At 37.2% G+C, this 17,500-nt stretch overlaps 1 protein-coding gene across 3 annotated transcripts in view; it reads left to right on the forward strand.

Annotated features, from left to right (window-relative positions):
• LOC144970756 (proton-coupled amino acid transporter 3-like) overlaps positions 1-17,500 on the forward strand; it is a 57,024-nt gene that overhangs the window by 21,698 nt on the left and 17,826 nt on the right. For all 3 annotated transcript variants that reach the window (XM_078910747.1, XM_078910746.1, XM_078910748.1), the window contains exons 3-5: positions 49-139; positions 9,382-9,470; positions 12,376-12,474. In XM_078910747.1, coding sequence (XP_078766873.1) covers positions 49-139; positions 9,382-9,470; positions 12,376-12,474 — 279 coding nt within the window. The remainder of the gene's footprint in view (positions 1-48; positions 140-9,381; positions 9,471-12,375; positions 12,475-17,500) is intronic.

Below are 17,500 nucleotides of genomic sequence, written 5' to 3' on the forward strand. Positions count from 1 at the left end.
TATTGTAAATTCATGCTATTGTTTTGTTGTTGTTGTTGTTGTTCCCAGAAACACACAAGCCATACTTCACCTGTTCAAAATTTTTACCGGACCGAGCACTATTGGAATGCCTGCTGTCTTGAAAAACGGAGGACTCCTTGTAAGATATATTATTATAATTATCATCATCATCATCATATATCATCATCATCATCATCATACATCATCATCATCATCATCATCATCATCATCATCATCATCATCATCATCATCATCATCATATATCATCATAATCTTCGTCGTCATCATCATCATCATCATCATCATCATCATCATCATCATCATCATCTTCATTACTATTATTATTATTATTATTATTATTATTATTATTATTATTATTATTATTATTATTATTATTATTAGTTTTATCTCTAAAGATCTTGTGTCCAATGCGGGTGGGTTGTGGTCCTGTTGGTATGACGCTTGATTTATGACCTGTAAGTCCATGGTTTGGGTCCCGCTGGTGCGGCGGAAAGTCGAGAAGGTTCTCCGAGCATTTATAACGCGCAATATCCACAAACCGTGCTCAAGGCGCTTTACAAGGGGTCCATAGTCAATAGCATCCCTTAATATGTAGGACAAGACATGGCATCGGGTGGGCGACATTAACATTTTTTTCGGTAAGAGACAACGATGTTAATAGCCAGGTACTCATTTCACAGACGAGTACGGTGAGAGAACATGAGTAAAGAGCCTTTTCCAAGGACTTAACTATGTGCTGCTCAGAGCTGGACTTTAACCTTGGACTTTCCGGTCCAAAAGTGAGTCTCATACCGCTAGACAAAATAGTCGCAACATTTCTCTCACAGCACCCAGGTTTAAAAGGAGTAACTCGTAGGGAAATTGTTTGTCTTCGTCGATAAAGATAAGTCGATTTGCCTCGTCCCACATGTTAAGTGTTGCTGTTGCTTTGGGACCCCTGGTAAAGTGCAGTATGTAAGTTTAGCGGAATTTGCTCTTTATTGAGTTCAGGATTTTTTTACGAGCCGGTTCGACTTTTTAATTACCTTTTAATCACGTCTTTTTGTTTCCAACAAGAAAGACTTCATTTTTTTTTGCGTTGAGGTCAATCAAATTCACATCTCTATTCAATTATCGAGGCAAAAGGCTACTTAGATAGATACGAAATTAAATAATTATTTGATGAAGCTCATTTTTACGAACTAATCATGCACAATGCTTCATTTATTCCTACAGTAGACCATATGGAACCAAATTTTCCACGTCATACTGTACAACTCGCATAGCTGGCGTCGTTATTGTACTGTACTAAAACTCTTACAATATCCATTAATTGCCATTAGTCAGGTACTCATCTACACCCGAGTCAAATTGGTAGATGCGTATTTAGTGCCTTACCCAATGATAGACACAGGGGTCAGAATTTGGATATCCATATTTTGGTCGTTGATTACGCATATCATGCATTTTGTGACAAGACAAGACATCGTTCCGCTGAACCAACGGCGCCATACATATTTGTACCGTGACGACGTATATATATATATATATATATATATATATATATATATATATATATATATATATATATATATATATATATATATGCAGATCTGACATCCGAATCCACTTATGGGCCTATACGACTTATTCCTAGTTTAAAAAAATCAAAGTTACAAAAGATACATAGTTATTCCTAAATCTCCGTTTATTTATCCACAATGGGAAGTTTATCTTACTATGTTATTCTAAGAGACGGTTAGTATAACCAATCGTTAGTGTAGTCGTAATGCAGCGCCCCAAAGTGGACTTGGGCAAGGTCAGGAGTCGAACTTTGTACGTCTTGTTACGAAGCAAAGCCAAGAGAAAGCCATCTCCAGAGCAGAGTCGTACTCCTCCTCATCTAAGATTTTTTTCAACCTCTGCTTGGAAGAAAAAATCTACATTATCACAAAACCGAAAATGGCAACACTCAACAGAAGAAACGAACTAACATCTTCATGCAGACATAGTAACAACCACAATAACCGCGAAGCCGAAAATGTACGATGCCAACCGAAATAAAGACAATCTACTTTCACTTTCACTTCCTGATGAGAGCGAATGCTCGAAACATTATTGTTGAAGTTGTTCATAATTATGTGTGTGTGTATATGTATATTTAGCTGCTCCAGCCAAATGTAAGGCAAATTACCGGTCATTATGAAAACTTATTTAGGGTTAAAGGTCAATCATGCCTTAATAACCTATAAACTCAATTAAACATTCGCTCATTGTTGTATATTCATGATTTAATTGTTCGGTTATTTAGATCTTTACGTGTTTATCAATTGTGGATAATATGCACCTATTATTTCATTCAGGCTGTCCACATCATCCACCAAAACTAAATCATGATAACTGCCGGAAAATATAAACCTTAAATATTACATCTCGGTAAATGCAAGAATGTTACATTTTATCTCGTAAATCCTACTTACTAATCTTATGCGGCTTTGTGGTCTAGTGATATGAAACTCGCCATCGGATCGGAAGGTCCTGGGTTCGAGCCTCGTTCGGCGCATAGTTGAATCCTTGGAAAAGGCTCTTTACTCACATTCTCTCACCGTGCTCAGATGTAGAATGAGTACCTGACCGTTAACAACGCTATCTCTGTCCGGAAAAAAAATCACCCAACATGCGTCATGTCTCGTTTGACATGTTACGAGTTACTATTGGTCAGGGAGTCTTTTGGCACGATTAGTGAATAGGGAGGTTGTCATTTGCGGCACTCAAAAATATGTTACAATTGCGGCACTACTGATTTTTTGTTCATAGTTTTCATCTTTCAATAGTGAAAATAATCGATATTGTATAGATAGTATGCAGATGACGTCACTCAGGCCTTTGTTATTTTTTTGCCATCCGCGTTTGTGAGTTGTTCTCACTAATCTGTATTAACCAGACTATAAAAGTTCATGGTTACACAGAGTTTGTGTGTTGGTCCGTTATACTTCCGGATGGCAATGTTGTGAACTCCTTGGCCAAGCGCATTCTATCTGTACTTGCAACCAAAATATAGTCCAACAATCTACATCAATAACACAGTACACGTGGTTATAACAAAATACCCCCTTAGCGTTACAGCCTAGGGACTGTAACATGAGTTTACAAGATACATGTATACTCATAAGGCCGCATTAGATTTTTATTGTTGAATTTTATTGAAAAATGAATGATAAAAGCATAACTTTATCAAAATTAATGTAACATGAATTTTATTTAAAATAAGAAAATCATATAATGAAGATTTGATGAATGAAATAAATGAGACATTCCATTTTTATTTAGGTGATTGGCAGACAATTGTAACTAATCCGATCAATCTATATTTTTGCTGTTGATTCTTTTTTCGTCGTGCTATTTTCTGACATCCATCATCCATGTCAATTTCTTGTTTTCTAGCCATTTTGCCTGTCTTGTGTTCTTTATAGGGTTGATCTTTATCGTACTGACACGCAAACACATTTTATCCATGCATTAATTTGTAATTAGTAAGGAGTCACCAAACTCTAAAACCAATCTAAAACCAAAATTACTAACAACGTATTCGTGTCTTATTTTAGCGAAAACAGTGATCAGTTTATAATACATAATATTTATATCGGTAGTATCGATTATAAAAATCAGTGCCACAAATATAATATCAGTAAGGACCATTGTTAACAGTTGTGCCGCAAATGTAATATCAATAAGGGTCATTGTTAACAGTAATGCCGAAAATGTAATATCAATAAGGGTCATTGTTAAAAGTAATGCCGAAAATGTAATGTCAATAAAGGTCATTGTTAACAGTAGTGTCGCAAATGTATTGTCAATAAGGGTCATTGTTAACAGTAGTGCCGCAAATGTAATATCAATAAGGGTCATTTTAACAGTAGTGTAGCAAATGTAATACCAATAAGGGTCATTGTTAACATTAGTGTACCAAATGCAATATCAATAACGGTCATTGTTAACAGTAGTGCCGCAAATGTAATATCAATAAGGGTCATTGTAAACAGTAGTGTAGCAAATGCAATCTCATTAACGGTCATTGTTAACAGTAGGGCCGCAAATGTAATATTAATAAGGGTCATTGTTAACAGTAGTACCGCTAATGTAATATCAATAACTTTCATTGTTAACAGTAAAGTGAGTGGAGCAGGCACTTATGTTGGTAACAACAAGATATGAAGTGAATAGAAAAGTGCCAGAAGACAATAGAGAATAAAAATTTTTCGCGGCGGTGGTGGGGTTTGAACCTGCGACCTTATTGGTACGACAACTCCGCCTGGCAGGTGAGAGCGTGGCTCTACCGTGTGAGCTATCCACGAACACAAAAATATTCGTTTCAAACTCAAAGTCATTACTAGATCCCTCTCTCACCCACTTCTTGAGACCGCCGATTCGTTCGTACACCACCATCGCGAATAATTTTGACCAGCAGTTAAGCTTAATAGCCAATATTCTCAACACAAACATATAACATAGAAACGATTGAGACATTGAGTATGCTCCGGTGTATGGGGTGAATTTTTAATTCAGAAAAGTGAGTGGAGCAGGCACTTATGTTGGTAACAACAAGATATGAAGTGAATAGAAAAGTGCCAGAAGACAATAGAGAATAAAAATTTTTCGCGGCGGTGGTGGGGTTTGAACCTGCGACCTTATTGGTACGACAACTCCGCCTGGCAGGTGAGAGCGTGGCTCTACCGTGTGAGCTATCCACGAACACAAAAATATTCGTTTCAAACTCAAAGTCATTACTAGATCCCTCTCTCACCCACTTCTTGAGACCGCCGATTCGTTCGTACACCACCATCGCGAATAATTTTGACCAGCAGTTAAGCTTAATAGCCAATATTCTCAACACAAACATATAACATAGAAACGATTGAGACATTGAGTATGCTCCGGTGTATGGGGTGAATTTTTAATTCAGAAAAGTGAGTGGAGCAGGCACTTATGTTGGTAACAACAAGATATGAAGTGAATAGAAAAGTGCCAGAAGACAATAGAGAATAAAAATTTTTCGCGGCGGTGGTGGGGTTTGAACCTGCGACCTTATTGGTACGACAACTCCGCCTGGCAGGTGAGAGCGTGGCTCTACCGTGTGAGCTATCCACGAACACAAAAATATTCGTTTCAAACTCAAAGTCATTACTAGATCCCTCTCTCACCCACTTCTTGAGACCGCCGATTCGTTCGTACACCACCATCGCGAATAATTTTGACCAGCAGTTAAGCTTAATAGCCAATATTCTCAACACAAACATATAACATAGAAACGATTGAGACATTGAGTATGCTCCGGTGTATGGGGTGAATTTTTAATTCAGAAAAGTGAGTGGAGCAGGCACTTATGTTGGTAACAACAAGATATGAAGTGAATAGAAAAGTGCCAGAAGACAATAGAGAATAAAAATTTTTCGCGGCGGTGGTGGGGTTTGAACCTGCGACCTTATTGGTACGACAACTCCGCCTGGCAGGTGAGAGCGTGGCTCTACCGTGTGAGCTATCCACGAACACAAAAATATTCGTTTCAAACTCAAAGTCATTACTAGATCCCTCTCTCACCCACTTCTTGAGACCGCCGATTCGTTCGTACACCACCATCGCGAATAATTTTGACCAGCAGTTAAGCTTAATAGCCAATATTCTCAACACAAACATATAACATAGAAACGATTGAGACATTGAGTATGCTCCGGTGTATGGGGTGAATTTTTAATTCAGAAAAGTGAGTGGAGCAGGCACTTATGTTGGTAACAACAAGATATGAAGTGAATAGAAAAGTGCCAGAAGACAATAGAGAATAAAAATTTTTCGCGGCGGTGGTGGGGTTTGAACCTGCGACCTTATTGGTACGACAACTCCGCCTGGCAGGTGAGAGCGTGGCTCTACCGTGTGAGCTATCCACGAACACAAAAATATTCGTTTCAAACTCAAAGTCATTACTAGATCCCTCTCTCACCCACTTCTTGAGACCGCCGATTCGTTCGTACACCACCATCGCGAATAATTTTGACCAGCAGTTAAGCTTAATAGCCAATATTCTCAACACAAACATATAACATAGAAACGATTGAGACATTGAGTATGCTCCGGTGTATGGGGTGAATTTTTAATTCAGAAAAGTGAGTGGAGCAGGCACTTATGTTGGTAACAACAAGATATGAAGTGAATAGAAAAGTGCCAGAAGACAATAGAGAATAAAAATTTTTCGCGGCGGTGGTGGGGTTTGAACCTGCGACCTTATTGGTACGACAACTCCGCCTGGCAGGTGAGAGCGTGGCTCTACCGTGTGAGCTATCCACGAACACAAAAATATTCGTTTCAAACTCAAAGTCATTACTAGATCCCTCTCTCACCCACTTCTTGAGACCGCCGATTCGTTCGTACACCACCATCGCGAATAATTTTGACCAGCAGTTAAGCTTAATAGCCAATATTCTCAACACAAACATATAACATAGAAACGATTGAGACATTGAGTATGCTCCGGTGTATGGGGTGAATTTTTAATTCAGAAAAGTGAGTGGAGCAGGCACTTATGTTGGTAACAACAAGATATGAAGTGAATAGAAAAGTGCCAGAAGACAATAGAGAATAAAAATTTTTCGCGGCGGTGGTGGGGTTTGAACCTGCGACCTTATTGGTACGACAACTCCGCCTGGCAGGTGAGAGCGTGGCTCTACGAAAAATTTTTTATTCTCTATTGTCTTCTGGCACTTTTCTATTCACTTCATATCTTGTTGTTACCAACATAAGTGCCTGCTCCACTCACTTTTCTGAATTAAAAATTCACCCCATACACCGGAGCATACTCAATGTCTCAATCGTTTCTATGTTATATGTTTGTGTTGAGAATATTGGCTATTAAGCTTAACTGCTGGTCAAAATTATTCGCGATGGTGGTGTACGAACGAATCGGCGGTCTCAAGAAGTGGGTGAGAGAGGGATCTAGTAATGACTTTGAGTTTGAAACGAATATTTTTGTGTTCGTGGATAGCTCACACGGTAGAGCCACGCTCTCACCTGCCAGGCGGAGTTGTCGTACCAATAAGGTCGCAGGTTCAAACCCCACCACCGCCGCGAAAAATTGTTATTCTCTATTGTCTTCTGGCACTTTTCTATTCACTTCATATCTTGTTGTTACCAACATAAGTGCCTGCTCCACTCACTTTTCTGAATTAAAAATTCACCCCATACACCGGAGCATACTCAATGTCTCAATCGTTTCTATGTTATATGTTTGTGTTGAGAATATTGGCTATTAAGCTTAACTGCTGGTCAAAATTATTCGCGATGGTGGTGTACGAACGAATCGGCGGTCTCAAGAAGTGGGTGAGAGAGGGATCTAGTAATGACTTTGAGTTTGAAACGAATATTTTTGTGTTCGTGGATAGCTCACACGGTAGAGCCACGCTCTCACCTGCCAGGCGGAGTTGTCGTACCAATAAGGTCGCAGGTTCAAACCCCACCACCGCCGCGAAAAATTTTTATTCTCTATTGTCTTCTGGCACTTTTCTATTCACTTCATATCTTATTGTTAACAGTAGTACCGCAAATGTAATATCGATAACGTTCATTGTTAACAGTAGTACCGCAAATGTAATATTTGTTTCCTATTGTTCGAAATGAGTGCCACCAATGTCATGCACCCAGTGAATATTGCCTATATAAAAGCTCAAGATTTTTACTCTCGTAAATTCTACTTACTAATCCTGTGTTGCAGATCCATAAGACTTACGGAGCCAGATGTAAACCTGGTTTCTATAGCGTTAACAGACATCAACTAGAGCAGTTGTTATATAAAGCAATATCCACTAAATGTGCTCAAAGCGCTTCACAAGGGTCTCTAACCAACAGCATCACTTAATATGTAGGACGAGACATGATGCCTGCTGGACGATATTACAATATTTGCGGACAGAGACAACGCTGTTAACGTTCAGGTACTCATTTTACACCCTTTTCCAAGGACTCAACTATGCGCCGAGCGAAGCTCAAACCTAGGACCTACCGATCCGAAAGCAAGTGTCATACCACAAGACCACATATCCAGTTGCTAAGTTTTTCGACAGGACGTTAGTCTATCGCAAAGTACTTTTCGCCAGATCTATCAAACCCAGATACAAAACCACAGCTGGATTGACAAGGGGGATGGCGGAGGGGGAGGGGAGGTTGTTAATAAAAAAACCCCGATCCCCTTGCTTGTGCCATTAGCACTCGATCAACTGAAATGTCTGGACCTGACGATCGATATTTGCAGGTCTGATAACCCGAATTGTTATGGGCTTATTGTTGTAATGGGAATTCTCTTCAAACGACGTGTGCATATATAATCAGGTCTGACACCTGACTCCAATTAATGGGCCAAGTTTAACATTGTTGAAATGGACAATATTTTGCATCATTTTTTGAGTTTTCCATTACAACAATGAGCCTATAATGAATTGGGTTATCAGATCTGCAAATAAGTGCATGTCGTCTTCAAACCAAAGCAAGATATTATCAATATCAAAAATGTCAAATCAAGGTCATAATAGCACCCGGTTATCAGACCTGCTAATTTGTGCACTTTGTCATGATCTTTTGCTAACATTGATTTTTGTCAATGTTCGATTTAAGCTGAAATTTAAAACAAATATAGTTCTCCTTCTCAAATTCCGAATTAAAAATACTAGGTTATAGTTAAAGATTTAGAAGACAAAACAAGGGTGAAAACTGATGTTTTTGGATTTCCCTTAACTGAAGTACTGAAAAAGTGTATGTCACTTCACAAGTACATACACTTTTAGATGATACCGAAAACAACCAAACAAAACAAACCCCCCCCCCCCCAAAAAAAAAAAATAACAACCAAAAAAAAAATACAAACAAAAAAACAAACAAAAAAAAAAACAAAAACAAACAAACAAACAAAAAAAAGCCCCACCCCCAAAGCCAACAACAAACTAAATAAACAACACACAAAACAAAACAAATTCACAAACAAGAAGAAGAAGAAGAAGAAGAAGAAGAAGAAGAAGAAGAAGAAGAAGAAGAAGAAGAGGAGGAGGATGATGAGGAAGAGGAAGAGGAGGAGGAGGAGGAGGAGGAGGAGGAGGAGGAAGAAGAAGAAGAAGGAGGAGGAGGAAGAAGAAGAAGAAGGAGGAGGAGGAGGAGGAGGAGGAGGAGGAAAATAGAAGGAACAAAAGAAAGGATTTTTAGGATCTTAACTAATATATGAAAAAGAAATATGCCAAACTTGCTTTTTCAACGTAAAATCACGAACATCCATCTATCTTTTTCATTGTATGCTTAGGAAAACATTGCAGTGTTAGATCCTAACATTGATACTTTTTATATCCACAGTTTGGATCCTTAGGGTTTCTTCTGTTCGGTTATTTGACAGCTTATGGAAACATTATCATTGTCAACTGCGGACATCTCCTGTGTCGAAGGTAAAATGTTCATACTTTGCGCTTATAGACTGATTGATATAATTTAGTGAGAACTAACCACAACAATAGCTGGCTAAAAGCAATAACAAAGAGCTGAGTGACGTCAGTTTCGTTCTATCTTTAACATGTCCCGATAGCTCAGTTTGTCGAGCACTAGCTTCAAAAGCACCAGAATTGATCGGAGTCGAGACTTTTTGTCCCCCCCCCCACTCCTACCTATAACCTCCTCTTCACCCATTAGAGATCGGGTAGCTGGATGTGTTAGATCTAGCTGTGAGTACTTTGCGATAGACTTCCGTAGCAAGAAATTATTATTGTCCGTTAAACGATAAGAAGCCTATATATAAATTTTCCGTGTCCATGGGCCCAACGTCACTGAGACTACTTTTTCATAACGAGAGAGAGAGCGAGAGAGAGAGAGAGAGAGAGAGAGAGAGAGAGAGAGAGAGAGAGAGAGAGAGAGAGAGAGAGAGTGAGTGAGTGAGTAAGTGAGTGAGTGCCTTTATGACAAATTTAAATTCGGGGACAGTACCTTGAAAGATTCCAAATCATGGCTAATAATAATATTGTTTTTTTTTTTTTTGTGGGGGGGGGGGGGGGATATTATTATAATTGTATTGATAAATGTGTCCCACTTTTAAAGAGCTGGAAAATTCCCGTTATTCATCTCTATGGGGAAATTTATCTTTAGTGTCTATTCGAAGAGAAGACTGGCATAACCCAGGCGTTAGCCGCAGTACAGCGCAGCAAAGTGATGTGATTACTTATTTCGATAGCTTAAGGCCTGTCAAAAATAAGTAATATATCTATGTGGGGCTATGTGGTCCTGTTTGTATGACACTTATCTTCGGATTGAAAGGTCCCGGCTTCGAGTTCCATTCCGAGCGGCGCATAGTTGAGTTCTGGAAAAAGGCTCTTTACGCACATTCTTTCATAGCACTCAGTTGTAAAATGACCACATGGTCGTTAACAGCGTTGCCTCTGTCGGGAAAAAAAATATAATAACGTATATCAATCGTCATGTCTGGTCCAAAATGTTACGTGTTGCTGTAGGCTTGGGGGGGGGGGGGGGGGCTATTAAAGCGCTTTGAGGACGTTTAGTGGATCTCCTACCTTATCGTTGGTGGGGGAACTTGAGGCATATTGGGGGCAAAGGAGACAAAGGAGTAATTCCGGTTGACCGTCACGAGACCATCATAAATAAATGAGCTTTTGTATAGCGCAATATCCACTAAATGTGCTCAAAGCGCTTTACAAGGGGTCCCTGGCCAACAGCAACATTTTACATTTAGGACGGGACATGACGCCTGTTAGGCGATATTACATTTTCTTTTTCGGACAGAGACAACGCTGTTAACGGCCAGGTACTCGTTTTACACCTGAGTACGATGAGAGAATGTGCGTGAAAAGACTTCTCCAAGGACTCAACTATGCGCCGAGCGAGGCTCGAACCCAGGACCTTCCGATCCGAAAGCGAGTGTCATACCACAAGACCACATAGCCGCCATCCCGGATATATCGGGCGCCTTGAACGGCCCGCCCTGATATGCGACTAATGGAGATCCAGCCTCCTCGGTATAAATCAAGTTGATTTTTTATTTTTTTTATTATTGCAAGTACACATTGCGTCAGCAACAATGTTAACACATCAACTGTTAATTCCAACACTGAAACATATTTTGATAAAGAGCTTGTACGAGTAATCACAGTTTTAACTGTTTGATTTGTCTCAAAGAGACAATCATGGATTATCGTTATAATAACAAGTAGCACAGCTTATTATAAAGTAGTCATTTCGAGCCATGGATCCGGAGTCTATTTCAGTTTCTATAGCGTGAAATAAAAAGAAATTGCTTGCTATCCTTTGGATAGGGCTCTAGTCTATCGTAAAGTACATTCCGCCTGATCTAACAGACCAATCACTACCCAATCACTGCTGGGTGGAAAAAAGGGGAGGCAGGAAAAATATGGACTGCACCAGGATCAATCTCGGTCCCTTTGCTTGTGAAGCGATTGCTCTACCAACTTAGCTGTTGGGACCCTCCAAAATGATTAAGCTTTATGTTTGATGAAACAATGGTGACAAAAGTTCTCTCACACCCTGAAAAAACACATATTTAATATTTTGGCCAGAAAATGCGTCCTTCAAATATCGACTGGTTTAAACTGATCTTCAATTTGTCAAAAATTCTCAAACTTGGGACTTTTTAAAATTCCAATGTTTGAGAGAGTTTGCCAAGATTAGGTCATATTATTAATCGGTCGATTTTCGAAGGACGAGTTTTCTGGCCATAATATTAAATATGTTTTTTATTTTAAAATCAAGAATACGGCAGTATTATATTGCCATATGATGTGGGTTTGTTGCATGATGAAAACAAAAAGTCTATAGTAACAAAAGCATTTGATTATCATGAACCATGAATATTAAAATCATCTAAGTATGTCAGAGGGTACCAAAAAAAAAAAAGACAAGAATACAAACAAAAAACAAAACTAAAACAAAACAAACAATAGAAATATAAAATAAATAAAAGAAAAAAAAAAACAAAAAAAAAACAAAATAAGATAGGAACCAATGCTGCTAAGCGGTCTTGTAGTAAGGCACTCGCTTTCGAATCTGAAGGTCATGGGTTCGAGCCTCGCTCCACGCATAATTGACTCTTTGGAAAAGACTCTTTACTAACATCCTCTCACCGTATTCAGATGTACGATAAAGTACCCGGCCGTTAACAGCGTTGCCGGAAAACCATTGTCACATTTTCGAACAGACGTCATGTCACATCCTACATGTCACTTGTTGCTGTTGGTCAACGACACAATGAAAATGAATTTCCGATAATCTTTCTTTAAATAGAATATTTTAAAGATTATCTTCCATATAATATTCTTTTTCACTTCATAGAACCAAGACGGCCTCTCTACGATATGAGGAGCTTATGGAGCTTGCTATTCTCTCGTATTCGGACTCCACTCGGGTACGAAAGTTTGGTACAGTTGTAAGGTAGGTGGCACGACAGAATGCATGATTGATTTGTTATAGATAGTATGCGATTGACTAAGAAGCTCACAACATTGCCATCCGGAAGTATACCGTGCAAACAGACAAAACGATGTGTAACCTTGAACGTTTATAGATAGTATGCGCACGGCTAAGAAGCTCACAACATTGCCATCCGGAAGTATACCGGATCAACAAACAAAACGATGTGTAACTTGAACGTGAATTGTCTGGTTAATACAATTTAATTTAGTGAGAATTACTCACAAATGCGGTTGGCAAAAAGCAATAACAAAGACCTGAGTGACGTCAACTTCATAGTATCTATAAATTAAAATGTAACGATGTCAATCTGGAATGTGTCCAAATGAACTAGATAACAAACATCAAGTTAAGAGCTAAAAGATCCATGTAAGACAATGGGAGCGATCTATATTCATGTTTTCGTCCAACCAGGTCATCAATCACGTGATTTGTTGCTGTCCAACGATTGGATATTTCTGAACAAATGTAAAAACGCTGCTTTGCATATAAATGTTATAAACATACCCATGTGTCAAGCTGAATCAAGTGACCAATCGTGATGCTAGATATTTAAAAAGCTGTGAACACTTTTCACAAAGTGGGTCACTTTGAGCAGATTTTGCAATGTGACCAATGACCTGGAACACATGGAAAGTTAATATAGATAGTAAGGAGTTCACAACATTGCCATCCGGAAGTTTAACGAATCAACACACAAAACTATGTGTAACCTTGAATGTTTATAGCCTGGTTAATACGGTTTATTGAGAATTACTCATAAACGCGGATGGCAAAAAACAATAACAATGGCCCGAGTGACGTCATCTTCGTTCTATCTATAGATCATGCCCATTAGACTCTTAGTGGAAAAAAGGAATATTATAATAAGCAAGCCCAAATGTAAACAGGAGCAGTAAGGACGAAACTAAGCGAATAACACGGCATTAAAATCGGCTTTGAGGGTTTAAGTAAAATACCCACTAGTGATATTTAGAAAGAAATTGATGTCACTCAGCTTTTTGTTATTGTTTTAACCAGCCATTTTATGAGTAGTTTTTACTAAATTGTATTAATCAGACTATGAAGGTTAAAGCTTACAGATAGTTGTTTTTGTTTTTGCGTTGGTACGTTTTATCCGGCTGGCATTGTTATGAGTTTCATAAAAAAAACGCATAGCATCAATACACACTGGATACATCGTACCTCACATAAAACTATTAGTAAAATGTAACGTTAAGTCTGATTGACCGAATCTAGTGAGAACTAATCACACAACTAGTGGTCTAAAACAATGGCAAAGAGCAGAGTGACGTCAACTTCCTGCATTTAGTGTTTTGTAAACACCCAGCTATATTTGTCTGAGCTGCTTGAGGGTGTGTCATAAATCCTGTCTTTTGATTGGTGAAGAATCTACTTATGTTAAATAAGTTTTAAGCAAAAAAATTCATTCTGCTCAATTATTTGATATATTTTCGTTCAAATCTTATAAGTTGAGCTTAAGTGTCAGGTTCCCCCAAACATCAGAGACAATGGTCGCACATACATACACATGTATATATATAATATATATATATATATATATATATATATATATATATATATATATATTAAAACAATGCCCTTTCGCCACGACATCATCAGATATCGTTGCCTTGGCATTTCACGAAGGAATATAGATAATTTATCAAACAAGATGTCCAATGTCAACAGGAATCACCCATGTCGTCCAAGTGAGCAAATTAGGGTTTATTAATTTAGACCAAGAAAAAAACCGAAAGTGCCTGAAGCGGGACTCGAACCCGGTACCTTCCGGGTCACAGTGCAATTTCTTTACCACTAGCCACTTCTCCCCTATATATAAATATATATATTTTAGCAGGTCTGATAACTGAGCGCATAATGGACTTGACTTAATATTGGTGTAACGGAGGGTATTTTAAATTGGTTTGAGAGTAATTCCAGTACAACAATGAGACTATGGCAATTTTGGTAATCAGACCTATAAATTAGTACACGTTGTCTAATACTGATATAATTATCAGTTTTTAACGCTATATATAACACTTACAATCCCGCATCTTTTTGTCATCCCCACCCCTATAGATTGTCTAACACAAATAGTTGTTATGTTTTATACCGATGGCTTTTCTGCTTTAGAACAATGCAAACAGAGTAATTATCGTGTACAGTGAGCAAAAAAAATAAAATAATAATATCCATTTTCACTAACTATGGTTGACACTATTGTTATAGTTATGATAACTAGAGCAAATTTTACGATCTAGGGGTGTCAATTATTGTTAAAGAATATTATAAATGTTTTATAATTTCATTTTTCCCGAGGCAAGAATTTGGATCTTTTTGTTTCAAATTCATGTTTTAATTTGTTTCTCTTCAGCCTTTCTTTCTCCCTCTCTTTAAAATTCATCGTAAATAAACATGTATTTTAATATTGTCCACAAAACTCCTCCTTAAAAGAACTATCGATTAAGATAACCCTCATCTTGCCAAATATTCTCCAGTTTATGACTAAACATAAAGTTTAAATTTATTGGAAAATCTTGGAAGGGGGGGGGGGGGGTGTCTTTTAAACCGATCGATACTTGAAAGACAAGTTTTCTGGCCAAAATTAAAAAAAATGAATGTCACATTTCTCAGAGCACGGCAGTACAGTGTATCTAGAACCGAGTCGACCTTATTTCAGAGCAACATTTTTCTTTGAGTCAGCCTTCTCTTAATTAGAATATCCCAAAACAAATAAATTTAAACATTTATCATTTAGGATATTTCCTGGTATTTACCATGCTCAATGAGATTTACGCCGCTGTATTTATTTTCCCCAATAGTATCATTTCAGAACAGACCTGCCAACTTGAACATTTTTAAAAAATGTAGTTCTTAGGAGATAAACATTGTAGTCGCTATACTTAACATTATAGATCATTAACTAACCTCCATATAATTATAATAACCCTTAAAAATTCATAAAACTTTTAGTCTGGTATCGACCTTCATTTTCAATAAGTTTTCATGACTTAGAGACGTTTATGAAGTTCTGAAAAAAAGAGCTGTCATTTCGAAGTCCTAGAATTTTTTTCTTAATAGTTGGCAGGTTTGTGTCAGAATTAAAAATAGTATGATAAAGAAAATTAAGTTTGAGGTCCAATACATATTCCACCACTATCAATTATTTGATCATTTGTCAAATTAGATAGTTGGACATAAAGTCACAAAGATAAGTTTAATTCATTTCGGTGTCACTAGATGTCAAACAACATTTATGTCATAAAGGGAATTAGATAAAAGCACGGGGGCCACTGATTGATCTACCCTTGGAAAAGATAAAACAATTGATATTGTGTTGAAAGTGGAATTTGAACCCCATGAATCGGACTTTTAAAGCAATCAAAAATAACATATCATTATCATTTCCCCCTCCCCTTCCTTCCTTAGCATATTATCTCATCATCATCATCATCATCATCATCATCATCATCATCATCATCATCATCATCATCATCATCATCATCATCATCATCATCAACAACGACAAAGAAAAATATAAGAAGAAAACCATCCCAAAAAATCAGACTGATTTTTTTGGGGATGTTTCTTTTTTTTACTTGTATTTTTCTTTGTTGATTTGTCTGGTACCTTTCACATACACACTTGTTCAGGCTTTATCTTACACCGGTGCTTGCTCCATAGTTTCCTAAATATGATATCGAACACAAACCATGACTACAACAGATTTCCAAAATAACAATACATGTAACAAGAAATGTTTCGGGCTCAAATCCCTCATCATCCAACAAGATGGTTATATATTATAATTTATTAGCCACACCTTTCTACCTTAAAATTTATAAATTAGTAATTTTCACGAGACAAAAAAAAAAATTGTGGTGACTATTGTTATATTTAAAACTCAACAACCCCCCCCCCAACTCAACTCAACAACAGGATTCAACAGTCTAATGTCACGTCCACCCAGCAACGAGCAGCTTAGTTTTAAACAACAACAACAAGAACAATTATAATAATAATAATAATAATAATAATAATAATAATAATAATAATAATAATAATAATAATAATAATAATAATAATAATCTTTATTGTCCAAATAGGCAATTATTATTAGGTTACAGCTCTTGTAACAGGCAAAAAAAGTAATTAAAATAGTGGTAATAATGATGATTATAATACTGATAGTAATGATGATAATAATGATTAAATATAATAATAATAATGATGATAATAATAATAATAATAATGATATAATAATAATAATAATAATAATAATAATAATAATAATAGTAATAATAACAATAATAATAATAATAATAATAATAATAATAATAATAATAATAATAATAATAATAATAATAATAATAATAATAATAATAATAATAATAATAATAAAGAAGAAGAATAAGAAGAAGAAGAAGAAGAAGAAATCGGTACTTTTTATTCTTTATCCTGTCTAGAACTTTTTCACATGTCATGCGATCAGAATGTATAAAAATCCAAACATGATCAGATTTATAATGTTTTTCTCCTCTGGATATATTTTTATGCTAGTCGGAGAAGTATTTCATAAGGGCGTTCGCCATTGTTCCAATAGTTTAGAACCAGTTACTAAGTAACTGTGCGTCATTACGAGTGAAGTGACGTCATGACTGTTGAAACCCATTACTCATGCAAGGATTAAATAAAACTATTTGTGCAGCTGTTTTGTGGTCGTCTAGCGGTATGACACTCGCTTTCGGATCGGTAAGTTCTGGTTTGAGTCTCGCTCGGCGCATAGTTGAGTCCTTGGATAAGGCTCTTTACTCATATCCTCTCACCGTATTCAGGTGTAAAAATTAGTACTTGGCCGTTAACAGCGACGTCCGTGTCCGAAAAAATTGTAATATCGCCTAACAGGCGTCTTGTCACGTCCTACATTTTAACTATGGCTGTTGGCCAGGGACCCCCCTGTAAAGCGCTTTGAGCACGTTTA

This window comes from Berghia stephanieae, chromosome 4 (genome assembly GCF_034508935.2).
Source record: "Berghia stephanieae isolate SIO BIC M18660-M18661 chromosome 4, UCSD_Bste_1.3, whole genome shotgun sequence".
NCBI classification, from domain to species: Eukaryota; Metazoa; Mollusca; class Gastropoda; order Nudibranchia; family Aeolidiidae; genus Berghia; species Berghia stephanieae.